This window comes from Zootoca vivipara, chromosome 15, assembly GCF_963506605.1.
Source record: "Zootoca vivipara chromosome 15, rZooViv1.1, whole genome shotgun sequence".
Lineage (NCBI taxonomy): Eukaryota > Metazoa > Chordata > Lepidosauria > Squamata > Lacertidae > Zootoca > Zootoca vivipara.
This window is the reverse complement of record NC_083290.1, coordinates 12200445-12227060: the sequence shown is the minus strand read 5'-3', so window position 1 is coordinate 12227060 and position 26616 is coordinate 12200445. Positions and strand designations below refer to the sequence as shown.

At 47.6% G+C, this 26616-nt stretch overlaps 1 protein-coding gene across 3 annotated transcripts in view; it reads left to right on the top strand.

Moving 5' to 3' along the window:
- Positions 1-4722: 4722 nt before the first annotated feature.
- SPNS2 (SPNS lysolipid transporter 2, sphingosine-1-phosphate) overlaps positions 4723-26616 on the top strand; it is a 106943-nt gene continuing 85049 nt past the window's right edge. For all 3 annotated transcript variants that reach the window (XR_004693984.2, XR_004693985.2, XM_035139291.2), the window contains exon 1: positions 4723-5083. Coding sequence is in view for 1 of the 3 variants with exons in the window: in XM_035139291.2 (XP_034995182.2) it covers positions 4756-5083 (328 nt within the window). In the remaining 2 variants the exon portion in view is untranslated. The remainder of the gene's footprint in view (positions 5084-26616) is intronic.

Here is a 26616-nt window from a genome sequence, read left to right as displayed (position 1 = left end):
TTAAGTTATTTCTGCACGAGATTCCTAAATGGTAGTTCACCAGACCTCCAAGAAATTGGTAGCTGTTTGAAGAGGTGGAATGCTCTGGGTTGTAGTTAAAATACACGCTGTCCCTCTTGGGAAATCTTAAGCCATCAGCATTTTGAAGGCCAGCCGCCGTGTTTTATTTCCAGGCAGAAGTGGGTTTGTGTGTGTGCGCGCACACACTTGTGTGCCAAGGATGTGGTTCAGAGGAGAGCACGGTCTCTTCTGAGAACTGCAGCGAGACCGCAAAAGTAATTTCACTTGGAACATGGATATCCTGCTGGGGACAGGGATTTTTTCATAGAAACATCAAATCAACCAATGATAGCTTGGTGGATTTCGGTATGCTAGTCCAGAAGGAAAGGTTATTTGTTTTGCTGGTGGGGTGGCATTTTTTTTTCCAAGTGGCAATTTAGGTCCAGCAAGGAGCGGGGCTGGCTTGAAAGTATCAGTGTGGAAATGGTTAGTACTCGGCCGCAATTCCCTGATCTGTGAAATGGGTACAATGATGAGAATGCTGTGCACACAACTCCAGGAAAGTAGATTCTGGACAACGAAAGCTTCTGTCTTCCAAGTGGGTCCAAGCAGTTTTGCCTTTGCTGTACCACTTTCCCCTGGAAAACCTGCTCTTTAGCGCTAAATTGGAACAAACAGCAATCTGCAGAAAACTTGATGGCTGTTTGTTCCGATTCTGCTCTAAACCACAGGTTTCCCATGAGGAAAGTAGTGGGGCAAGCAGAAGTGAGGCTGAGCCCTAAGTGCTGGTCTTTAGAGCAGCCTTCCCCAAACTGGCGCCCTGAATTCCAGATGTTTTAGACTATAACTCCCACCAGCCACAGCTAGCAATGAATCTATCTGTTTTAGTTTCTCTAAGATACTGTGCTGCATTTTTTGGCATGCTATTTTCACTAATATATGCATTTTTGGCACACCTTCCCCAAAATATGTATTTTCGTACATCACATTGCAAGTGGAAATTGTGAAGGATAGTGAGGGATATAAAATAGAGGTTGTAGATAATACAATGGTGTGAAATAAGTATTGATAGAAGTTAAGGACAATTTAATTAAGAAGTAAGATCGAGATTGGATATAAAAGAATAAGATATAAAAGATTAAAGAATTAAGGTATAGTTAAAGTAACAGTTAGTATTTATATAAGATTTAGAGTTTACTACGGAGGATATGTAAAGAATCGCAGAAGGAGGTGGAATGAGGAATAGATTGGAAATAAGGGTTATAGTTAGAATTTTTGTTTTTGCATTTTTGTATTTTTTGTATTCTTTTTTATTCTTGTTTTTTCTTTTTTATGTTTTGTAATTTTCTTTGTGTGTTTTGTATTTTTGTATGTTTAGTTGTTTGAGAAAATCTTTAATAAATACATTTTTAAAAGGCAAGTGGAAATTGTGAAGGATAACTGCGTTTCGGGGCACATCTTGCTTTGGGAATTAGATAGGTTTGTATTAAAATGAGAACCGGACTGAATTTCATCCCTATTCCTAGCCCTCAGCCAGAATGACTAAGCTGGCTAGGGCTGATGGGAGCCTGACAATGCTTTAGGGTGGCAGAGAAGCCTCTGTTGCTTTTTTGCTGCAACAAACTAAGTAAGACAGCAGGCCCTCTGAGGTTGTAAATTAGATAATGGGGATGTTGCACAGGCGACGCTTTGCTCCTTTGATCTCAGTTTCTATTTTAACACTCGCCTTGCAGTTACCTCACTTATTGTGTTTTTTTGTGTGTGCCCGTTCTTTCGGCTAAAACAAATAAATCTGAAGCGGACTTCAAAATAATAAATCACCATCAACACCACCACCACCACCACCTATGTCTCCACTGTGGAAGGACGTGTGGATCCAGAATCGGCCTCCACAGTCACTTATGGACTCACCGTTCATGAAAGACAATCTTACTCGGCTATGAGGGTAGGGCTGGCTCTAGGTAGACCCCCGGTGGCGCAGGGCACCACGGCGCCGGCCCGCCAGGAGGGCGCCGCGAGCTGCGCCCGCCCGGTCCGCCAACTGCGCTGTGCCCGCCTGCCCACCGCGCTGGGAAACGGGGCGGGGGGGGCACCGGAGGTATCCGTTGCTCCACGGCGCCAGGGGCGCTTAAGACGGCCCTGTACGAGGGATCGCCAAAGATGAAGAAGACATGTTAGAAAAGGACAAAAATCTACAAAATGAAGCATAAGAAGAAGCTGGATGATGGGGTGTTTAGAAAGCGGGGAGGGTAAGGATGACTTCAGCTCTCGATTTCAGAAATCTAATAATTCCTGGTCATTGGACAATTAGCCAAACTGGCAGAGGCTGATGGGAGTTGGAGTCCAACAGTATCTGAAGGGTCACAGGTTCCCCATCCCAGGTATAGACAATATACCTGTGTATACCTGCCAATGGGGTGTATGGGGTGTTAGGGGAGGGGTAGTACTTCTGGTGGGGGGGTACATGGTGCTCCCTCTGGGGTAGTTTGTCCATCTTTGGTCCCCACCCAATACTCAACTCTTACCTGCAGCTCCTGGCAGGTTTGTAGCAGGTGAGAGCAACGGTCAAGAAGGCGGTTTCTGCATGTGCCATAGAGGGAAGAGTGGGGGAAATGGGGGTATGTCAACCTGGGAAGGTAGCCCATCTAGGAGAATCATAGAATCATAGAGTTGGAAGAGACCACAAGGGCCATCCAGTCCAACCCCCTGCCGAGCAGGAAACACCATCAAAGCATTCTTGACATATGCCTGTCAAGCCTCTGCTTAAAGACCTCCAAAGAAGGAGACTCCACCACACTCCTTGGCAGCAAATTCCACTGTCAAACAGCTCTTACTGTCAGGAAGTTTTTCCTAAAGTTTAGGTGGAATCTTCTTTCTTGTAGTTTGAATCCATTGCTCCGTGTCCGCTTCTCTGGAGCAGCAGAAAACAACCTTTCTCCCTCCTCTATATGACATCCTTTTATATTTTTGAACATGGCTATCATATCACCCCTTAACCTTCCCTTCTCCAGGCTAGGAGAAGGTCAACTCTGATCCTAAACCTCCACTGTATTTTGGGATATCTTTGGGAGAAGGAAAAACTAAGGAGTAAACCCTACACAAATACGACTGGATGGCGTGTTATTCGCCTCCTTCCAGCAACTCCTGCAGCCAAGCTGGTGCCAAACGTATTGCTCTGCTTTCCTTTGGGCCACATCCGCGAAGCCAAGAGGCAGGTCCAGGACCTCCATACACACTGCTCAGGCTTGTGCTCTGGGGAGGTCAGTTCAGTGCTGACTTCACCTCCCAATGCACCCTCCGTTTGAGACAGATCAGAGGCCAACAACCTGTCAATCGTCTGGTGGCCACGGATTATAGAGATCTATCATAGGCAGCCTCTTGTGTTCCTTGAGAGCGTGTGGGGCTCTAAAGGAGGAAGTGCTTGAAATAAACAAACTAGCGGTGTAGTGACATACTTGCTCCATTGCACATGCCTTTAGTCATGCTAGATACGATGTGGGAAAACATGATTAAGATTGTGTGTGCATATATATGTATATACCGTATATAGTTATTGTGTGGTATAATTGGTTTTACGAAATATGCAATAAATCATTGTTGAAATTATTTATACCCTGCCCATCTGGCTGGGTTTCCCCAGCCACTCTGGGCAGCTTACACCATAATTTTAAAATACAATAATCTATTAAACATTAAAAGTTTCCCCAAACAAGGCTGCCTTCAGATGTCTTCTAAAAATCTGGTAGTTATTGTTCTCTTTGATATCTGGTGGGAGGGTGTTCCACAGGGCGGGTGCCACCACCAAGAAGGCCCTCTGCCTAGTTCCCTGTAACTTGATTCAGATCCAGACTAAACCACAGTGCTGGGGAAGAAGGTGATTAACCCACCCCTGTCTTTTCTGCTTATGTACAAAAAACATTTCCAGCTTGTGTTCCTCCAGGACAAACAGTGGGGGAATGAATGGTCAAAGTGGCTCGGAGTCCTATAATCCCCATCCAACCCCACCCCCCAAGCCAATGTCGGACCTTTACGGGGGAGCCAACCCCATGGAACCAAGTGGCGTTTACTTCCAAGTAAACACGAAATAGTTATTGGGGGCCAGTGCCCCTATCCTGCTCATGTTTCCAGGTAACCCTGTGGCCACATCCCCTACCTCAGGCATCCCCAAACTTCGGCCCTCCAGATGTTTTGGACTACAATTCCCATCTTCCCCGACCACTGGTCCTGTTAGCTAGGGATCATGGGAGTTGTAGGCCAAAACATCTGGAGGGCCGCAGTTTGGGGATGCCTGCCCTACCTCAAACCCCCCTGAAGAAGCCAAAAGGCTAAAATCCCCCCCAGTGCCCCCACTGTGCGCCACGGCTGATTTCCAACTGGGCGGAAGCCCGTCGAGGATCGTAGCTGGGCAGTTTTACTTGGAAGCGGGGGTCGAGGATCCTAATGGCACGTCTCCTCGGGAGTAAGTCCCACCGACTTGAGGACGGGGCAAGTCAGAAGCGGCCCCCGCCGACGGCAGAGAGCGAGGGACAGAGCGCGCGCACGCACCTGCTATCCTCAGCCCGGCTCCCCTTTGCGCGCCGTCGGGCAGGGGCGGAGGATCGGTGGGCGCGCCCAGGGGTGGTGGGCGGAGCCGAGGCGGCGCAGCCAATCCTGGCGACCGGGCGGGGCCGGTCGAAGATGCGGCGCTGCTGGCGCTGAGCTGCGGCCGGCCGGGCGGCAGGTGCGCGTTTAGTGGCAGCGCGGCCGCGGCGGCTCATGATGTGCCTGGAGAGCGACGGCTCGTCGAGCGGCGGCCCGCCGGGCTGCAGCGGACGCCTCCGGGTCTCGGCCGCGGCCGGCGCGGGCGACGACGACGAGGAGGACGACGGAGGAGGAGGAGGAAGCGGGGACCGCGGCTGCTGCGGGCGGAGCGGCGAGGTGCAGACCCTGTCCGGCGCCGTCCACGCGCCCCAGGGCGGCGCCGACAAGGCAGCAGCGGCCGCGGGCGCCGCGCCTCCCAGCCTGGGCAGAGCGCGCGTGGCGGCCGCCGCCATCCTCAGCGTGGGGAACGTCCTCAACTACCTGGACAGGTACACCGTGGCAGGTGAGACGGCGCTTCGGGAGATCCCCGGCAGGCGGGCCGAGAAGGGGCTCTCTCTGCCCCCAAGGGTGGGGGGAACCACGCGCGCTCCCCCTTCTCCCTTCATTCATTCATTCATTCATTCTCTCTCTTCCTCTCCAACTGATCTTTTCCTTCGGTCGCTTCCTCTCTCCCTCTTCTCCCCTATTCTCATTTCTTCTTTTCCCATTTATTCGCCTTCTTTCCTTTCCTGTTTCTCCATCCTGCGCTTCCCTCCCCCACGCCCTCTTTCTTATTTCCCCCTCCTCTAATTTTTTCTTCTTCCTTTTTCCTTCCGTTTATATCATTTTCTTCCTCCTGTTTCCCCCATCCATTTCCTTCCTCTTCCCCCTCTCTCTTTCCCGCTCTGATTTTTCTCCCTTCGTCCCCATCTCCAGCCTTTCTACCTCCTCTGCTCTTCTCCCTTTCCTCCTTCCTTCCCTTCCTCTCCCGGTCTCTCTTCTCCCCATCTCCTTCTCCATCCGTCCCCAGCGATCTGCTCGCCCTCCTTCCATCTGCGCTTCTCTCTCTCTCTCTCTCTCTCTCTCTCTCTCTCTCTCTCTCTCTCTCTCTCTCTCTCTCTCTCTCTCTCTCTCTCTGCCGCATGCTGTTTAGCTGTCCTATTGGAAAAAAGCAGCTCTCTGGCTTGCCATGGGGATGTGCATACAAAAGGCTGAGCAGAGCTGCGGGGCGGGGAGGTGAGGGGCGCCCACCGCTAGGCACCTTGGAAAAGCAGGGGTCCTCTCTTGGATTTGGGTGTGCTGGAGGTGGCCGGTGCCATTGACATGGATGGATGGATGTTTTGATCCGCATCTCTCTGCTGCAAACATGCTTCGCATACCCAGAAGGAATCCATTGTGGTGGTTAGACAGCCTTCGCTGTTTTCGCTGGATTGGTGTGATAATTTGAAGGCTTTCTCTTAATTCCAAGCAGGTCAGCTGGAGGTGGTTTCAGAGCTAGTGTTCTCTCTCTGTGCGTCATTGAAAAATGATAAAAAAATAAAACTACTCAGGTCAAAAGATGCCCATGCTAGACCACCTACTCTCTCCCCCCAGCCCGCCCATGTTTACGATGGCTGAATTGCAGCGCTTTGGGTTTTAATAAATAAATAAATCGGGGCCCGTGCAATGTAATTAACTAAAGACTCCTTGTGTGGAGGCTTGCGGCATTGTCTTCCGCTCTGTCTTTTAATTGTGCTCCCCAGTAAACGAAGGAAGGTTCTGTTGCCCCTTCTTCCCCTGTTGAGCTTTGCGATAAGTCGTTTGGGGTCCCCCAAGCTCGGAGATGTTTTGCTTCCCAGCCCTGATGGGGCTCCCGAAAGTAACTCCTCTGTGTTTGCACATCCCAGATCCCTGACACTGTGTGTGTGTGTGTGTGTGTGTGTGTGTGTGATAGAGGGGGGGGGCTGTGAGGCAAATTGGGGTGCTTCTCTGGATTCTGCATGGATGACAGGTACAGCTGTTAGACCTGAGATAAGATGCACTTTGAAAGTGGATTGGGTCGGAAGGATGGGTATTTTCCACTTAGTTTGGAAATATTGCTCTCTGTTTGTGTGTGTGTGTGTGTGTGTACTGCCCAAGCAAGTCATTGTGCTTGTGTGTATAATATATATCCTGGATTTTCTGGAGCACAAGAAGAGGGCAATCTTGGCTTCTGTTTCAACACTGCTCTTTGCATCAGCACATGGAGAGATTTGTAGGAGAGCTTTTTTCTTCTAAGGGAGAAAACGGGCTATGATTCCCCTCCCTTTTTTTTTCTTGCCTGGAGGGGAAAACATGCTGGAAGGGGAACTGACAGCCAGCAAGAATATGCTGCTGTGTGTGTTCCCTTGAAATGCTGAATGCTTTGAGAAAGCCGCATTTCCAACAGATGCAAGTACCGTCCCCAGCTGTGCAAGGTGCCATGGCTCAGAATGCAATGCCTCTTTCTTGGAACCAGTGCAGTAGGCAGAACTGATGGTCCTCGGGCTTGTTCCATTTTGTAGCATATTTTCCTACCTTGCAGGTCTGTTGTGACTTGGGTGAAACGGGACAAGGGAAGCTTGAGTTCCCTCCCGGTGCATGTAAACAATGGATGTCTGCCTTTGAATTCTGCCTTTTCTCCAGGGACCTGGAAAACGTATTTAATCATCACGACAACCCTTTGAGGTAGCTTAATCTAAGATGTAGTAACTAGCTGTAGGACATTCATGGTTGAGCAGAGGGATTTGAATCTGCGCTTCCCATTTCCAAAGCCAGTGCTGGCTACTATGCTATTATGGCCTTTGTAATCATGTTTAGATAGTGCTTATATAATGCCACAAAGTGTCTTCTGATTGCGAAAGAGAATATGGGGAGGCAGTTTATAATTCCTGCTGGGAACTGCTACACTCTCAAATAGGGTGGAAGGACCTGACATTGTCATTGTTCTCAGTTTCTTATTTCTTTCCCGGTCTTAAATTCAATCCTCCACATTTCTGCAGCAATTAACGCTTTAAAAAAGAAGAAGAATTCTCATGAGCATTCTTCAGCATTGTGATTCCCCCCCCCCTAATTTGTGTGGAGTTTTTAATTTTTGCAAGCAGTTTCTCCTAATCAAATGCATTTTTGTAGCAATAGCCTCCCTTTAAAGCACACTTGCCCCCTATGTATGCAATTTTGCAAAGACTGGTGAGAGAACTGCGTTGCAAAATTTGAAGAAGTGTGAATTTCAAAGGGTGGCTGGCTGTATTCTTGCACTCTTTTGGACATTGCAAACTTTATTGATTCAACAATAAATGCTTTCCGAATCGATTCTCTCTCCCACGCACCCCTAAAAAGGTAAAGGTAAAGGGCCCCCTGACCATTAGGTCCAGTCGTGACCGACTCTGGGGTTGCGCACTCATCTCGCATTATTGGCCGAGGGAGCCGGCGTACAGCTTCCGGGTCATGTGGCCAGCATGACAAAGCCGCTTCTGGCTAACCAGAGCAGCACATGGAAACACCGTTTACCTTCCCGCTGTAGCGGTTCCTATTTATCTACTTGCATTTTGACGTGCTTTCGAACTGCTAGGTTGGCAGGAGCTGGGACCAAGCAACGGGAGCTCACCCCGTCACAGGGATTCGAACCACCGACCTTCTGATCAGCAAGCCCTAGGCTCAGTGGTTTAACCACAGCGCCACCTGGGTCCCCCTACCCCCAAGTAATACCACAGTCTGCAAGCTTAGTGTTGTACAACGATATTGAGAGTCTGTGTAGTGTAGTGTTCAGAGTGTTGGACTAGAACAGCCTTCCTCAAACTTGGGTCCCTAGATATTGTTGGACTACAATTCCCATCATCCCTGACCACTGGTCCTGGTAGCTATGGATGATGGGAGTTGTAGTCCAGCAACATCTAGGGGCCCAAGTTTGAGAAAGGTTGGACTAGGACAGGCACCCCCAAACTGCGGCCCTCCAGATGTTTTGGCCTACAACTCCCATGATCCCTAGCTAACAGGACCAGTGGTCGGGGAGGATGGGAATTGTAGTCCAAAACATCTGGAGGGCCGAAGTTTGGGGATGCCTGGACTAGGCTCTTGTAGACCAGGGTTCAAATGCCTGCTCAGCCACGAAGCCCACAGAGAGAGCCGCTTTATACTAGGTTGGACTGTTTGTCCCTACAGCCTAGTGCTGTTGGCTCTGACTGGCAGCAGCTCTCCAAAGTCTCTTGCTAGGAGACTGCTTTACCCTTCACTTCCTGCGCAACTGGAGATGTCAGGGATTGAACCTGCAAAGCACGCACTCTGCTACTGATCCAAGTTCTCTCCATTCTTCATGCAGGTTCAGAAAGCCCCTTACTGTGTTTGAAATTGGACCCATTTTCTCCTCGGAACTAGCAAGGGGTTCAGATTAGCTACTGCGGTGTGGTGTGGGGGGGCCGCTGGCTACAGGCAAACTCTCCTGACACAAGTCTTGCTTCCACGGAGTACACACAGCAGGGTGGGGCTTTTAAAAAATGTATTTTATTTGCCTCACTATCATACTGGAATTGATTCCTATTTGAATTCATCATTACATAAATAAAACCTTTTGAAGACTTACTTGAAATTCATCTTCCTCCTGGCCCGAGTTCTTGCAATTTACTGTTTATTTCTGGACTTCACCAAGAACTCCAATTTCTACAGCTTCCCAGAAGCACCTTCCCAGCCACAGGGAGAAATGAGAGGCAGTACTTTGGCAGGACAGTGGGGGCTTTCTTTTGCTATACAGTATTTTTTTGGGGGGGGGGAAGCTGTTGAGCTGTTGAAATTCACCAATAGCTACACTTCCAACATGGGCTTCCATTCATTTCCCCGGACATGCCAGCTGCAAAAGAGGGCCAAATACCGTCGTGTGTCCAGGAAATTCCAGATGTATACCAACCTTAGTTATGCTGAGAAGGAAGCAGCAGGGCTCTGGGTTTGAGCAATGCATGCAGAAATTCCCAGGTTCGATCCCCAACAACTCCAGGTAGGTTTAGGAAAGTGGATCCTGGAAATCCACTGCCCGTCAGTGTTGAGACCGTACTCATGGCCCAGTGGCATGGCTCTGTATAGTTTCCTATGACCCTGTGACCACCGCAGGGTGTTTGACAAGACAAGAGAAGCCTGACCGTTGGGTCATTGGACCAATTTCTAGGCCACATCTAGGCCAAATTCTAGGCCCCATTCATACCATATGATACCTCTCCAAGCAACCATGGCTTTCCCCCAAGGAATTCTGGGAGTTGTGGTTTCTTGAGGGCACTGAGCGTAGTTAGGAGACTTTTCTCTCCCATGTAGCTGCAATTCCCAGAGTGGTTTAACAATCCCTCTCAGTGCCCATAACAAACCATAGCTCTCGTGATTTGGAAAGCCACAACTTCCCAAAGTGGTATCGTAATGCTCAAAACGTATGGTGCGAACATGCTCACCGTCTAGCATCTTTTCCTCACAGTGACCCACAAGATGCCTGTTGGAAGCTGGCAAGTCGTACAGACCTGACTTTTGGGTGGCTGAGGGGAAGGCTCCTAATTTTTGGACTGTTGTCTATTTTCCTTAATCATTCCTAGGGTAAGGCCCTTTTGAGCTGGCTTACGTGAACAGCTGTAAAATGCAATATGACATTTCAGTGAAAACCAAACTGCGGAAAAACAGCTCGCAGGCCGGCAGTGACCCGCTATTATTGTGAGAAATAGTGTCAGGGACAGCCGGAGTTGGTGGGGGTGGGGGGAAGAAGAGGGAGGGAACTTCCTCCTGGGCTGGAGGGGAAACCAAGCACATTTTGTATTCCTAGCGCTTGGTCAAATCTGCTTACGCCGAAGAAAACCACTCTGGGAAGGGGAGAACACAAACGAGATCCTTATTTGCAACCCCACCCTGGTCCCTCACATCTATTTTGTCAGGCAAGAGACCTCAGGGCGAGGCGGTGGCGAGAGACCTTCTTGATAGGGTGCGGAGCGACGGCCGGCCACCATTTTTCAGGAAATCCAGGAAACGCCTGTGTAAACAAAAGCCTGGGCAAATGTCAGCCGGCCTTGTGGAATGGGTGGCTTCCTCAGCCCTAACACATTCCTTTGTACGGTCCTTTTTTCTGTTTGGCTTCTGGTTCTGAAGATGGCTATAAAGCTGGGGAAGTCCCAAGCCCTCCTTAATGGGCCAAAAAGCTGGCCAGGGCGTTAGTTGCGGGTGGCATTACTTAGAGCGGCACGTTCTGGGTATAGAGAGGGAGGAACGAACTTTAGTTAACCCACCTCCAAGAGTGAGTTAAGTAAAGTGATAAGGGCAATGGTTTCGCTTATCCCACCAAGCTATGCTCCAAACTGAGAAACCGCATCAGATGAGGAACCATTGAAAGTGTGTGTGTGTCTGATTTGGAGAACAGAACGTTGAAGGGGAGGCATGGAAGCCGTTTACAAATTCATGAAGGAAGGACACATGGAAGATGGACTACATGAGCCACCGGCCTGATCCAGCAAGGCACTCCTTGTGTGCTCTGTTGCTTCGGAGATCAGGATTAGAAATTGCAGGGTGGGCAGATTTTGGGAGCATAGATAGCTGCTTCATAGGGACATAGGTTGACCATTGCTCTACCAAGAACAGTATTGTCTACACTGACTGGAAGCAGCTGTGCAAAAGAGTTCAGGCAGGGACAGTCACACTCCTACCTGGATTGGACCTTCTGCTTCCAAAACAGATGATCTGCCACTGAGATGCGGCTCCGAAATTTCTAAATTAATGGTCTGTTTGACCATGGAACATACTGTACTGCACATGGAGGTGGTGGGGTCTCCATCGCTGGAGATATTTAAGCAGAAACTAGATGGACATCTCTCGGGGATGCTGGCAGATACAGAATTCCTTCATTGGGCTAGGTGACATTCAAGGTTTCTTGCAACTCTAAATTTCTACTACTACTACTACTACTATTCCAAAGTTTATTGGGGTTCCTCAGTAACACCTGCAATTGTGGATAAGATTGTGGATAAGCCTGTAGTGGTTAGAGTGTTGACCTAGGGCCTGGGAGACCAGGGTTCAAATCCCCACTTGATCATGAACCCCATTGGGTGACCTTGGGCCGGTCGTGAACTCTCAGCCTAACCTACCTCACAGGGTTGTTGTGAGCATAAAACAGAGAAAGGGAGAGCCATGTACGCCACCGTGAGCTCCCCAGAGAAAAAGATGCGATATAAAGGGGATAAATAAAGCTGATATATGGCTTGCTTGTTACTTCCGCTTCCTCTCTCGAATGTGCAGCTACCATAGTATTCAAGGTGTGTTTGCATTGAGACAGATGTGCCCAGAACTCTGAGGGACCTGAGTGGGTGCCTTAAAAATAATAAAACCACAGCTCACTGAAATATGCAGGGTTTTTAATTGTGGACGTGCTTCTCAAAAGTCATGGGGCACAGCTGAGATGGCGTGTAAAACAATGAGGACTAGAGCCTTGAAGCTAGTGTGGTGTGCGGCAGGGCACCAGTGTAATTGAAATGTAGCTTGCGTACGAATTCTGGGTTGCTAACTCTGCAAATGGAAAGGCAGCAGCCCAAGGTAATGAAAAGATTAGCTGAGGTTAATTACGCTGCCTGTGCTATATTTGTGCAAATGTGTTTCCCGCCCCCTCCCCCCCCCCGTCCGGCTCTAATTTGGAATCAGTGATTCAGCAATCTGGGTGCATATCCAGCCCCAGACAGGTGCCGGCAGTGTATGTATGTGTGTGTTTGTGTGCGAATCAGGTCATCAGGTGAAAAATCCGGTTTGTGTCTCAGGGCAGGTGGCAATTAGCACTACCTGCTCTTTAATGCAGCCAAAACATGGTGTGCTCATTAAAGAACGCAGCAGCTTTGGAAATTTGGGCCCCGGCCCAGTTGCAAGGGAGGAGCTGGAGCCAGAGGGATATCCGCAAGGTGACAGATTTCGGTGTGTGTGTGTGTCAGAGGATAAGGTGCAGTTTCTGCCCTGGTCACATCCTTATGCTTGGCTGCTAGGTCATAAGCCAAACCTTATGTGCTCATTTCCTGATACCTGTGGCTTGTCTGTTGACTTCCGGCTCTGCAGTGAGTAAGCTTTTAAGCTCTCGGTTGGTACTTTTCTTTAAAACAAACAAACAAAACAAAAACACTTCTGAAGGGGTAGGCAAATACCGGTAAATGCATAAATATTTGTGGTCATCTCCACCTTCGAGGATAGCTTGCAAGTTTTCTGTTTAGAATCTCAGGAATTCATTCTTAGATCCAGCACAGTCCGGCGGTTAAGGTGTTTCACTGGGCCTGGGGAGACCCAGGTTCAAATCCTCAGTGGAGGAACGTGGGACCACCATGTTCTCAGTCCAGTCTGCCTCACAGGGTTGTTGTGAGGATATAATAGGTTGTGGTGCAGAGAACCATCTATAAAAAATAATAAATAATGAGTTTTGTTGCCTGGCATTTTGTCGCCGCTGACTCACTCGCTGATGGGAAAAATCAGCTGTAAGACTTCCCCAACAGACAGCCGAAATTTGGCGTGTGTGTGCATTTGCTCAAGAGACTAGCTTACCCAGGTGACTCCCATTGTCTCTGGCCACGTTGGCTTAATGTCTAACGAAGCAGCCCCACGTTCGTAGAATCATAGAACTGTAGAGTTTTAAGGGACCCTGCCGATCATCTGCTCCAACCCCCTGCAGTTGCAGGAATATGTAGCTGCCCCGTACGGGGATCGAACCTGTAACCTTGGTATTATCGGCACCATGCTCTAACCACAGCTAGGTTATCCAGTAGTGATTCGCTGCTTTGCAAATTGGCACTGTGTGACCCTCCAGAGTTTTATGATGGCAGGCTTTCAAAGGGTCTGAGAGTGTCCAGAACAGACTGTCCATTGGTCAGTTGTCAACTGACCGGGACGAAACCTGCGCAGCTGGCTCCTCTGCCTTTAAGCAGCAAGTTCAACCTGCAGACAACCACCATGGAAGTTTCTGCAGCCTTCACCTGCCCCCAAAGGCTTGTTGGAAGGAGTTAGCTACTCTCCGTCCGCCTGGAGTTAGGAATTGGCTTATTCTTCCCTTGCCTGCACACATGGCTTTTCCTGGAGGAGGAGAAACTTGTGTGCCTCTTGTCACTAAGGGAGGGAAGTGGTTGAGGATATGAGAGCGAGCTCTGTCATCGGAGGCAATTGCAGCACCACGGTGAGAATTGTTGGAGCGGCATTCCAGAGACACCTGTTGGCACGGTGTCCGCCCCTCCTTCAAGATGACGTTTCCGCAAAAGTCACGTGGATTCTAGATTCGGAGGCTTTGGAATGTTGTTTTGCCTCTGACTCACCCTTCGCATCTCCTTTTAGGAACTCTTTGCATTCTTTCTGATCTTCGCTTCCTCTTTCCTGATCTCTCTTCATGGTTTCTGTAACCACAGGAGAGTTTCCTTCCAATACATTGCAAAGGGGGCTCCTGATCTCAACACACCTCCATATTCAGAGGAAGGGTCACTGCCCGAATAAAGCAATTCTGTAAAGGGAGGGCTCTAGCTCAATTGCAGTGCAGCTTCCTTTGGATGGGAAAATCCCCAGATTCAATCCTTTCCACCTCCAGTGGAATTCTGGACAGCTGCTGCCAGTTGGTGTAGACACTATTGAGCTAGATGGACCCACCGGTCTGGCTTGGTTAAGGTAACTTTGTATGTTCTACTCTGCCTGATGTATTGGCTCACAAGGGTGCCAACTTGAATAAAATATGGTGTCGAAACAAAAAATAAAAAAAATTCCTTCCAGTAGCACCTTAGAGACCAACTAAGTTCAGATCGTATCTGAAGAAGTGTGCATGCACACAAAAACTCATACCTATGACAAACTTAGTTGGTCTCTAAGGTGCTACTGGAAGGAATTTTTGTTTTGTTTTGTTTTGACTACGTCAGACCAACACGGCTACCTACCTGTAACGAAATATGGTGTGTGTATCAGGTGAGCTCTGCCCTGCATAATCGATCACATGCACACCAACTGAATGGAAATGCCCATCAACTTTGTGTGGGCCTGCCCCCCTTAAATATTTTATTTAGGGGGTTGAAGGGACCTCGGCCCCTAGAAGTTAGCTCCTATGGTTCATGCCAGTGTTAGGAACTCAGACATATAAGCTAGGTCCCAAATGGCACCTTTAAAGCTAGGTCGCCACAGCCAAATGTCTGTTTTGGCCAGGGGGTTGGGCTGGATGACCCTCGGGGTCCCTTCCAATGCTATAATCCTACAATTCTATTATCTCAGTTTACATTCCTTGACTGCAGCTTGCTCTTACTGTACAAAAGTTCACTTGTCCCAGTATGCAAGAAGGAGAAACACACACACACACAGTGGAAACGGAAATGGCATTGACTATGGACAAAGGCAGGGACGCAGGTGGCGCTGTGGGTTAAACCACTGAGCCTAGGGCTTGCCAATCAGAAGGTCGGTGGTTCGAATCCCTGCGACGGGGTGAGCTCCCGTTGCTCGGTCCCAGCTCCTGCCAAGCTAGCCGTTCGAAAGCACGTCACAGTGCAAGTACTGTAGATAAATACTGGTAGGTACCGCTACAGCGTGAAGGTACACGCCATTTCTGTGTGCTGCTCTGGTTCGCCAGAAGTGGCTTTGTCATGCTGGCCACATGACCTTGAAAAGCTGTACGCCGGCTCCTTTGGCCAATAACGCGAGATGAGTGCCGCAACCCCAGAGTCGGTCACGGCTGGACCTAATGGTCAGGGGTCCCTTTACCTTTACGGACAAAGGCAGAGGTGCCTAGGAACCTTCATGTAGTTGCAATGGGACCTGCACCAGTAGCAAAGCATGCCTGGGGAGTTCCTGACACTGGTTCACACAATCCCCACTGGATTGGACTGGAGGCTCATTTAGTCTCATACTGGCCAGACAGAAGCCTGTGAAAGCCCCAATGTGGGCTGTGAGCTCAGTTACCCCTCTCCCACTCAGAGGCAGATTTAGAAGAGCATAACCGGTTCACCCACACTGGGCGCTACCGAGGGCGCCACAACAATGATGAACAGTGGAAGCCGTTGAATGTTGGCATTGCACAGTGCCCTGCTGAAATTTGAAAGCCTGAAAGTCTACCACTGCTCTCACTCATGTCCCTCTGATCGGAGGCCTCCTGCCTGAGTCTGCAGTTGATATAACAGTCCTGATTAGCGGCCACTGATTCCTTCCTCCAATTTGTCTTAATTGCCTTTCAAGCCGTTAGCGGCCATCACTTGCGGGTGCAAATCCCCCAGGTTTACCATGAGCTGTTGCGTAAAGAAGTTTGTTGTTTTGTCTGCGCTGTATCTTCCAATATTGAGGCTTCATGGAATGACCCCATTGGGTTCTAACCTTATGAGAAGGGAGATAAGCCCCTTCCAGTTAAGGGCAGAGAGTCAACTGTGTTTTACCCTAAGTAAAGGTAAAGGTAAAGGGCCCCCTGACCATTAGGTCCAGTCGTGACCGACTCTGGGGTTGCGCGCTCATCTCGCATTATTGGCCGAGGGAGCCGGCGTACAGCTTCCAGGTCATGTGGCCAGCATGACAAAGCCGCTTCTGGCGAACCAGAGCAGCACATGGAAACGCCGTTTACCTTCCCGCTGTAGCGGTTCCTATTTATCTACTTGCATTTTGACATGCTTTCGAACTGCTAGGTTGGCAGGAGCTGGGACCAAGCAATGGGAGCTCACCCCGTCACAGGGATTCGAACCGCTGACCTTCTGATCAGCAAGCCCTAGGCTCAGTGGTTTAACCACAGCGCCACCCTAAGTAGACCCGTTGAAATGAACGGACCTAACTCAGCCATTAATCTGTAGAATCTGTAGAACTTAGTGGGATACTACCCAGAATCTTTATTCTGTCTTCTAAAGACAAACTTGTCACTTGCAAGGCAAGAGGATCTATTTTTAGGCAGAATGCTTTCCCTTCCTCTCTTTAGAATCTGGTTTACCACGGCAAAATTTGCTTCCATGCAGTGTTTTTTTTTTATAAAAAAAATCCATGCTTCCTAAATGAGGTCAAGAGAAACTGCACCAGAACTGAGGTTGCAGAAGAGGACATTTAGTCTCATACTGTCAGATACATATCGCTAAGCCTGAGATGTACACACCCAACACCCCTATATTGTCAGGCCTTTTCTCCCTCCGTAACTTCGCTTCCAGAGACTCGCTTGCAAAGCCAGCCTGTTAGAGCAAAGATGATCTGTATGCAAGGCTTAGCTGTCCTTTGGTTGAGATGATCCTCAGAGGAAATATCTCAGTGTATTTGTTTCTTCTCCCCCCACCCACTGCAAAAGTAAAAAAAATAAAAAAATCGTAACTTTTTCCTCTGGCTCCAGAGTTTGACGAGGTGAAGCATGCAAATATGTTTTGCTCTTGACATTCTTTTTTTTTAAAAAAAGCGATCCCAACGGATGCAGATTTTTTTTAAAAAAACAATTAGCCTGCTTTTCTAGCCTACATCCTTCAAGCTACGGTGGCAAAGTCGGCGTGTGTGTTTGTGTGTGAACCGGGAAGCGGGGACTTGGAAGCCTAAATTGTGAATACGGTTGAAGGAGCAGACATTGATTCATGTCTTGGGGCTATATTAGGTACAGCATGGGAGATTTACTTCAAGTTTCCCCCTGTTGCTGGGTTGTTTTAATCATTTCTTTCATTTGAGGGGGCGTCTGTGTTCTTGTGAAGGGGAGGGTTCAGATTTGATTAAAGCAGCAACACAGAGAAGGGGGGTGTCTCAACGTATTCCCCAGAGGTCACCCTTCTGATCAAAATCACCATGTGAATTTTTCTCTTATCCTGAAAGAAAAAGCCACAGCGAAAGGGTGTGTGTGTGTGGATTTTACTGGCCAGTAGAGAAAAGGTTATTGGGACCCAGGTGGCGCTGTGGGTTAAAGCACTGAGCCTAGGGCTTGCTGATCAGAAGGTCGGCGGTTCGAATTCCTGTGACAGGGTGAGCTCCCATTGCTTGGTCCCAGCTCCTGCCAACCTAGCAGTTCGAAAGCACGTCAAAAATGCAAGTAGATAAATAGGAACCGCTACAGCGGGAAGGTAAACGGCGTTTCCATGTGCTGCTCTGGTTTGCCAGAAGCGGCTTTGTCATGCTGGCCACATGACCTGGAAGCTATACGCCGGCTCCCTCGGCCAATAATGCGAGATGAGCGTGCAACCCCAGAGTCGGTCACGACTGGACCTAATGGTCAGGGGTCCCTTTACCTTTACCTTTAGAGAAAGGGTTAAGTGCACACATGCAAACAGAGCAGGGACAGATTCTCTCAGCCTAACCTAACCTACCATACAGAGCCGGCATATACAATACATTGTATATGAAAAGGCCCTTTAAATCCCACGCTTTCTGCAAGAATCCTGGGAACTATAGTTTTCCTCTCACAGAGCTACGATTCTCACAGATTGCAGTTTCCAGGATTCTTTTGGTGGGTGGCATGGGAGGAGAATACTGTGCTTTAAATGTATGGCGTGTGCCCAGCCTTATTCTCTTGAGCTTTTGCTGCATAATAACATGATCTTTTAATCATTCCCCCCCTGGCTATTTTTCTGCTGGTGGTTCTGCGGCTTAGTCTTAATTTATTGTGGATTTCATTTGACTTTAAAACAAGAAAGAAATTGTAAGTCACCTTGGAAAGGCAGAGTGTAAGAGTTTTAAATGAGTGCAATATGGCTGGGATCAGAGATTTGCATGAATTTGAACTGCACATAATTTATTTTGCTGCAGCTGCTCAGGATTCCGGCTCACTCTCTGTCTCTACTTCAAGTAAAGGTAAAGGGACCCCTGACAGTTAAGTCCAGTCGCAGACGACTCTGGAGTTGCGCACTCAACTTGCTCTATAGGCCGAGGGAGGTGGTTTTTGACTGCAGACAGCTTCCGGGCCATGTGGCCAGCATGACTAAGCCACTTCTGGCAAACCAGAGCAGCGCACGGAAACACCGTTTACCTTCCTGCCGGACTGGTACCTATTTATCTACTTGCACTTTGACGTGCTTTTGAACTGCTAGGTTGGCAGGAGCTGGGACCGAGCAAAAGGAGCTCACCCCGTCGCAGGGATTCGAACCGCTGACCTTCTGATTGGCAAGCCCTAGGCTCAGTGGTTTAACCCACAGCGCCACCCGCGTCCACTTCTACCTCAAGTAGGCAGGCATTATTATGTGACCAGTGAGTAAACACTGTCCACATTGGGCTGTTTTGGGGTTGCTGCCTCCTGGCCAGAGTTTTAAAAAAACACATTTTGGGGGGTACTCCTCTAAACTCTATGTTTCCCCCGAGCCTGCTGTTGTGAAGATAATGCTGGCTTTTATTTGTCTACAAAATGATTGGCACGCACACTCTGTACTTTGGAAATAGAAGGAGAGTTGCCAAAGAGAATCCAATTTGTGCTTGGGGACTACTTGTTCAAACACTCTTTCAAAATCCCACTTAGTTGATGCTATTGTTGCTGTGTTGGGTTATGTAGAGATGGATGGCGCTGAGAATAGGTTGTCAATGGACCAGACTTCCTTGGAAGGCTGTGGAATTTCCTTCCTGCCTTTCGGGTTTTGGGGATGCTTCGGAAATGGGAAATCTTGCTGCTACTGGACAGGAGATTGGAGCGAACTTGCTGGAGGTGAGGATAGAGAAGAAATTCAACTCAGTGCGCATTTAAAGGCAAACCTACCTGATTCACACTTTCCGAAGCAAGATGGGAACTGAAACAAAGCCATCCTCTAAAATGTGCCCTCATCTTAATCTTGTAGTGCCACATAACATGCCTAAAAATTACAGATATCAGTGAAAATAACATCAACATGCATTATTTTGGAGGAAATTGCTTTGCAGAAATCTTTATATTAGACAGAATTGCATGCAAAGGTACATAATTTGCACTAATATGCTGATGAATTTTCATGTTCCTCCACTTTTTAAGGGTTCTCAAACTGATGTTAATAATAATAATTTAGTTGAGTCCAACTCTAGGGATGGACAAATTAGAATTGGTCCGATCTGGACATTTGCAAAATTCCTCCTCTACCCCTTAAAAAAAAAGTCTCAATCAAACAGAGTTAGTTCTGGGTCAGTCTTAATTTTAAGGGGGGAAATCCAAAATCCATATTGGGATGCTCCCTTTTATTAAGGCAACTACAGGTGAAACTCGGAAAATTAGAATATCGTCGAAAAGTGCATTTATTTCAGTAATGCAACTTTTTTTTTCTTTTAATTTTTACAAATGCTTTCTTTTGGAAATTCCACAATAATAAAACAAATAGTTAAATTAATACAAAAATAAACATCACTGTTACATTTCATTAATTACATTCCATTTATAGTTGACCCGCCTAACGACAAATAATTACAATTACAACAAATTAAGGCTTGGCATATCTTGCTTTGCATGTCATGCATCTATCTCATATATTGGTTTCACCTTTTAAGTTGCGTTACTGAAATAAATGCACTTTTCGATGATATTCTGATTTTCCGAGTTTCGCCTGTAAAACGTCACAAAATAGTGTGCAAGCCTTCACGCTCTCTAGAACACTTCACTGGGAAGCTCAGACCTGGGGGCCAAATGTGTCCCTTAAAGCAGGGTCCCCAGACTACGTCCCACGGGCCGAATGCGGCCCAATTGGCCTCCCAATCCGGCCTGCGACCACCCCCGCCGCCCGCTCTTACGTCGCACAGCGCAGTGGCGCTCTTCCAGGTCGGAAAAAAGCGTCGAAAATCCTTTGTGCGCATGCGTATGGGCCTCTCCCGACCCAGAAGAGGTCATTTCCGGTGCACTTCTGGGTCGGGGGAGGCCCATACGCATGTGCACAAACGATTTCCAGCGTTTTTTCCGACCTGGAAGTGTGCCACCGCGCCAGTAAGTGTGTGTGCGCACGGGCGCACACTCCCCTGCCCTCCGGCTCGCCGCGTGATTGGCGCGGCGGGCATCGGCCCAAAGCCAGGTAAGTCTGGGGACCCCTGCCTTAAAGCATCTCTGCCTGGCCCTCTGAACTCTCCACAGGCCACGCCCCCTTTCCTCAGGCCACGCCCCTCACCAGCGGTTCCTCTTGCCTGGCTGAAATGTGTCCCTCAACTCTGATAATGCACTTTGTCTGCAGGGGTGGAGGACGGAGAGGAATGTGCGAGCGCCTGTAGAAACTATTCTGTTGTACAGAGGTGAAATTTGCTGCAGGACACTCGGTTCGATGGGTTCATATGAAAAGCCATCACTTTTAAAAAAGTGACAATTCCCCTCACAGAGCCACACTTTCCAGAGTGGTTTAGCAAGCAATCCATCTCCCCAGAGAGTTCCGAGAACTGTAGCTCTGTGAGGGGAACAGGGGGGCTCCTAACACCTCCCAGCATCCAAACTACAATTCCCAGGATGCTTTGAGGGAGGGGGGAGCCAGGACTGTTTAAAGTGGTATGATCCTGTAGCTGGGGCCTCAGACCACTGTGGTGGTTTCGCCACCGAGTGTCTGCTACTTTTGCCCAATCGTGCATTGGTTTGCTGAGTCGTCCAGCTTCCTTTCGGTGACAAAGTCCTGTTCACTTATGCGGATCTTAGTATGTAATGTATTACTATTAAACGTCCTGAAATTCTGCCTCGGAATGCCTGTTTTGCTTCTTCACACGCCCCGGAGGCTTGGGGGTCAGGCATGTGCACCGTAGACTTCCAACTATGCACGGAGGTTACCTGAGGGAAAGAGCAGAGTTGGGAAGTGAAAGGCTCCTGCAATCTGGGCCGCAGTGAACGAGTTTGCAAAACAGGCATTTTGCAGACGATTGTGTCCTCTTATGCGACCATTTCTGTGAGTTCCACGAGGAAGCGCTTTATTTTTTTCCTGCCCAGAATCTTCCAACGTCCATCTTCATTGGGTGTACCTGAGTTCCAGTACTACGAGAGAGGGAGGGACAGCATTTCTCTGCCCACTTTTATCCCCACCATGTAGAATGGAGTCTCGTTTTGATTGGATTGGATAGTGGGGTGTAGTGGTTAGAGCCCCTGTGGGGACTCTCGGGCTGCATGTCTCCCTCCAAGCCTCCCTCTCTGGCCTGTGACACCCTCCCCAGGCTGCAAACTTTGTCTCCCCTGCTTTGTTCCCTTTTTCAAGGACACATGCTGAGCTGGTGGGTGCACTTGAATTATGATAATCCCGCTTGCTTGTCTGGATGAAGAGATATCATGGAGCGGGGCATTTGGGGGGGGCATAGCTGGAACAGGGCCACATCTATTGCACTGCCAGCCACTGGCTTTCTCCTAGGGTGTCGCAGCCCCCAGGCCGAATAAAATGTTGCCACCTCCACACCATGCATTTAAAGCACATCTAATGCTAAATGGGAGGGCCTGCGAGCGTCTGCAGTGACATGAATTTTCATGCACTTTCCCAAGTCTGAAGGACTCGTTCTTCTCTGCAGCTGAAACGGCTGGCTGACTTTCCCGGGTAATCTATCCCATAAGCATCTGCTGACGTTTACACCCTGCAGATGCAACGTTCATATTATTATTATTATTATTAATTATAATAATATTTATTTTATCTTCCACCAAAGGCTGAACAAGCAAGTTTGCCTGCAGATTTGCAACCTTTGGAAGCTCTGGTTCTCCCTGCAATTGAGTGGTAGACAACACACACACACACACACACACACACACACACACACACACACACACATATATATATATATATACACACACACACACACACACATATATATATATATATATATATATATATACAAGGGACCCAGGTGGCGCTGTGGTTAAACCACTGAGCCTAGGGCTTGCTGATCAGAAGGTCGGCGGTTCGAATCCCTGTGACGGGGTGAGCTCCCGTTGCTTGGTCCCAGCTCCTGCCAACCTAGCAGTTCGAAAGCACGTCAAAATGCAAGTAGATAAATAGGAACCGCTCTGGCGGGAAGGTAAACGGCGTTTCCGTGTGCTGCTCTGGTTTGCCAGAAGCGGCTTTGTCATGCTGGCCACATGACCTGGAAGCTATACGCCGGCTCCCTCGGCCAATAACGCGAGATGAGCGCGCAACCCCAGAGTCGGTCACGACTGGACCTAATGGTCAGGGGTCCCTTTACCTTTTTTTATATATATATACACACACACACACACACACATACATACACAGGTGAAACTCGGAAAATTAGAATATCGTCGAAAAGTGCATTTATTTCAGTAACGCAACTTAAAAGGTGAAACCAATATATGAGATAAATGCATGACATGCAAAGCAAGATATGTCAAGCCTTTATTTGTTGTAACTGTAATTATTTGTCGTTAGGCGGGTCAATTATAAATGGAATGTAATTAATGGAATGTAATAGGGATGTTTATTTTTGTATTATTTTAACTATTTGTTTTATTACTGTGGAATTTCCAAAAGAAAGCAGTTGTAAAAATTAAAATTAAAATAAAAAATAAGAAGTTGCATTACTGAAATAAATGCACTTTTCGATGATATTCTAATTTTCCGAGTTTCACCTGTAGCCTCAAGAGATTAGCTTTCTTTTCATGTCCAAATGAGATGCGGCGGGGTTATCGTTCACCTGGTTGCCCCATCCACATATAAAACACAGGAGGGCAAGTTCCTTTATTGTTTACCCATGACCCTTGCAACAGATTCTTGCGGTGTGAAGTTCTCCTGTACAGTGTGCCCGCTAGCCATTCCCTCTCCATTTCATCTCCCGCCCCCTGGCTTTCTTTATTAAAATACATCCATATTTTATCGATTTTAACAGCTAAACAATCCACAAGAGAGCATGGGCGGAACAATATAATCCTGTAGGGTTTCCCATTTCCTCCCCGAAGTAAACAACCCCTCCCCATTGAGCGTGCTCAGCCTTCGACGGGCTGTTTCAGCGGGAGGATGTACTTGTGTCCAATCCCAGATACATCAAAATATTGGATTTCTCAATTGATTTCTCTTGGCCCCTTCGTTCAGCCTGTGAGCCAGTCTTGGCCTGCCGTGGTATCCAATTTGGCTCATGGGATCACTTCCCCCCCAAACCACTCCTAGCAACCCATCAGCTGGCATCATTGGGCAGGAGGGCAGGCTTTAATCCTGCATTGGCTACGCTGCCTTGTTCCTGCCTCCTGCCTGCTTGAAGGAGAAGCAGAGGTGCTCTGCTGCTTTGAGGGGAGTTCCTGTGTGTCTGACAGAAGCATGGAAGACTGTCTTGAAGTGCTTGGCTGCAAAGCACCGTATGAAACTGCCCCCCCCCCAAGTTAAAGGAGGGGGTTAGGTTGCTTCAAAGCGTGCTTTGCAGAGCTGTCAAAGGCATTTTGACTGGTGGGCAGACCTGCCCATCAGTTGAATTCGATCTGTGATGCGGATTGTGATAGAACTCTGACCCGTAGAGCAAAAAAAATTCCCTGCCCCTGCCATATAATATTTTGGGAATCCACTCCATGTTGCAGTGGTGTCCAAACTTTTTTCAAAGAGGGCCAGATTTGATGAAGTGAAGGGCCGTGAGGGCCAACCAAATAGCCAACCAAAGTTGTTGACCCTTTTTTTAGGGTTGAAGTTGTTCAGGTTTTTTAGGATTTTACCCCAGGAAGTAAACTGCCACAGGGGCCGGATTAAACCAACCAGCGAGCCGGATTAGGCCCCTGAAATGGACATGCCTGAATGTCTTCCAGTTCATCAGAGTTTGGAGTAGATCTAGTCCAAGTTTTAAACGCAGGAGCTCAAGGTACTAGACCCTAATATTGTTGGAGATTATATATATAGAGAGAGAGAGCTAGAGAGTGTGAGTGTGTGTTTGTGGGCTTTTCTCTTGCTTAATGGATGTTACAGTTCTTGAATAATGTACTTTGGTCACCATCCTTAAGCTCTGTTTAACTCGCTTGGACTTCTTTTGCAGTAGACGTGTATCAGAGTGACCTGTAAATGTGGTCTCAGTGGAACATTTCTATGTTTATTGGAACACTTGTAAATATTTTGAGACATGTCATTTGGGTCCCATGCGCTTTGCTTAGAAATAGTTTAGATTCTAAGAGAGAATGGAGGCGTCGAAGCGTTGTCAATTCAACACACACATTTCCTCTCCCTGACACTAGGTTATTAGGAGGATAAAACATATGTGTGTAGGGAAGAACCATATATTTTGGGGAAAGATCTAAATATAATGAAAAAAATATAGTGATATTTATATAACATGACTTTTAGCAGAACGGTTCCGTGGATGCAGCCACTGCCGATGGGTACAGGAGGGAAGAGTTTCATGCCCTCTTACTCAGCTGTAGTATGGGCCCTTAATAAACTACAATCTTATCTCTGGGGTCAGCGTTATGTTGGCTAGACAGAGTAAAAAAAACTCTAACCAAAAGGTTTTAAGATGGAGTCTCGCTCTTCAGGATTTTGATTTTGACATAGTTCATATAAAAAGGAAGTGCTAAGAAAGTTGCTGGAAGTTTATCTAGAATCTATGTGGATTATGAGGATTAGAATCAATTTTAAATGGTGTATTTTCATCTAGCAGTGTGCATTATGGATATTTTTCATGTATATTTCCTGTTTTGTAATTTATTTGCTCGGTTATCGTTGGTTGTAGAATGGTTATCCTAATATATAGCCATACCTTGGAAGTCGAGTGCCTTGCAAGTCAAACGTTTTGGCTCCCGAGCGCTGCAAAGCTGGAAGTGAGTGTTCTGGTTTGCAAACGTTCTTTGGAACCCAAACGTCCCATGCGGCTTCCGATTCGCCGCAGGAGCTTTCTGCAGCCAATCAGAAGCCATGCCTTGATTTCTTTTTCTTTCTTTTTTTCAAGTTAATGGAAACAAGTCTTTATTAAATAACTTTTAATATCAGAAAAATAAAACTCTTACAATTCTCTTTACAGCAAATATACATTATCAGTGCTTTGACCACCATAAGTTAAAGGCCCTTTATCAAAAGATATGGTTTGTTTGTTTTTAAATTTACTCAAATTGAATTTATAATCCCTATGACCTCCCTATATATATATACATAACAAAAAGAGTGTAGTAAAATTAGCAAATACTAAACTATATTGAGAGCTTTGTCATTCTTGAGTCTGTGGTTTATAAAAATGGTACACGCACCTAATGTCGACTCCTTAGCTTATTAGTTGCAGTGTACAATACCCATGCCTTGGTTTCTGAACGTTTTGGAAGTCGAACAGACTTCCGGAATGGATTCCATTCAACTTCTGAGGTACGACTGTATATTGTATGTGGTCCAGGTCTACTTGAAGATGAAGCGTCAGTCTAAACTACGAAAGGCTTCTTTAGATCAAGTGCCATTAACAATTGAAACTGCAGTAACGCTTGTTTTGAGGCATTAAAAGCATTTTGACAGATATCATTCCATGCACTCAGGTGTAAAGCCTTGCCGTGGTTCTAGAGCTCTGGTTTCGTGAGAGAAGGCAGGACAGTGCTGTTAGTTCACTGTTCTGACGTCAGTAACGTCATCATCACCCCTCAGAATAGCCCTGGCCATCTCATTAGAAAGCGACTTCTGATTACACCAGCACAGCTGAAATCTGGAAATAGAATCTGTTTGCCTCGTGGCTCCCTCGTGTTAGCTGTCAAAAGGGACGGGAGCAGGCCTGTGTGACTTTTGCCTTTGGCTCATGCAAAAAAAACCCCCGCTTCTATTTTTGAAAAAGGACCAGAGGGGTAAAGGAAGGGGAGGACAACAGCTCGGAAAGAAGGCATCTTTTATTTTAGGGTGGTTTTTCTCTCTCAAAAGGAGTCATGGTAGGTTATAAGAGTTTGCTGTAATTACACCCATTCTTTATGATGACATCCGCGGCGTATTAATGTATATAATTTAGAAGATATAATTTAGATTCTACTGCAGTGTTGTAACAGTTTTAACGGGAGGATGCAGGGCAGGACATGCTGTGACTAAGCAATGGTCTTGCTTTTCAAAGCTGGCTCCAGGGTGTTGTGATTTTTTTGGGGGGGGGGGAGACACGCAAAGCAGCTCTGATGAGTCCCCTCTTAATGTGGAAGATCTGGGACTTGCAAAAAAGAGAGTTCTCCGAAGCTGCATCCAGGGGCAGAGAAAGCCGCTCCACACCGGGGGCGCTGCACATGCGTGCTACAAAGCAGCGGTACCGGCAAACTGCCCCAGCGCCGTACGGGGATGG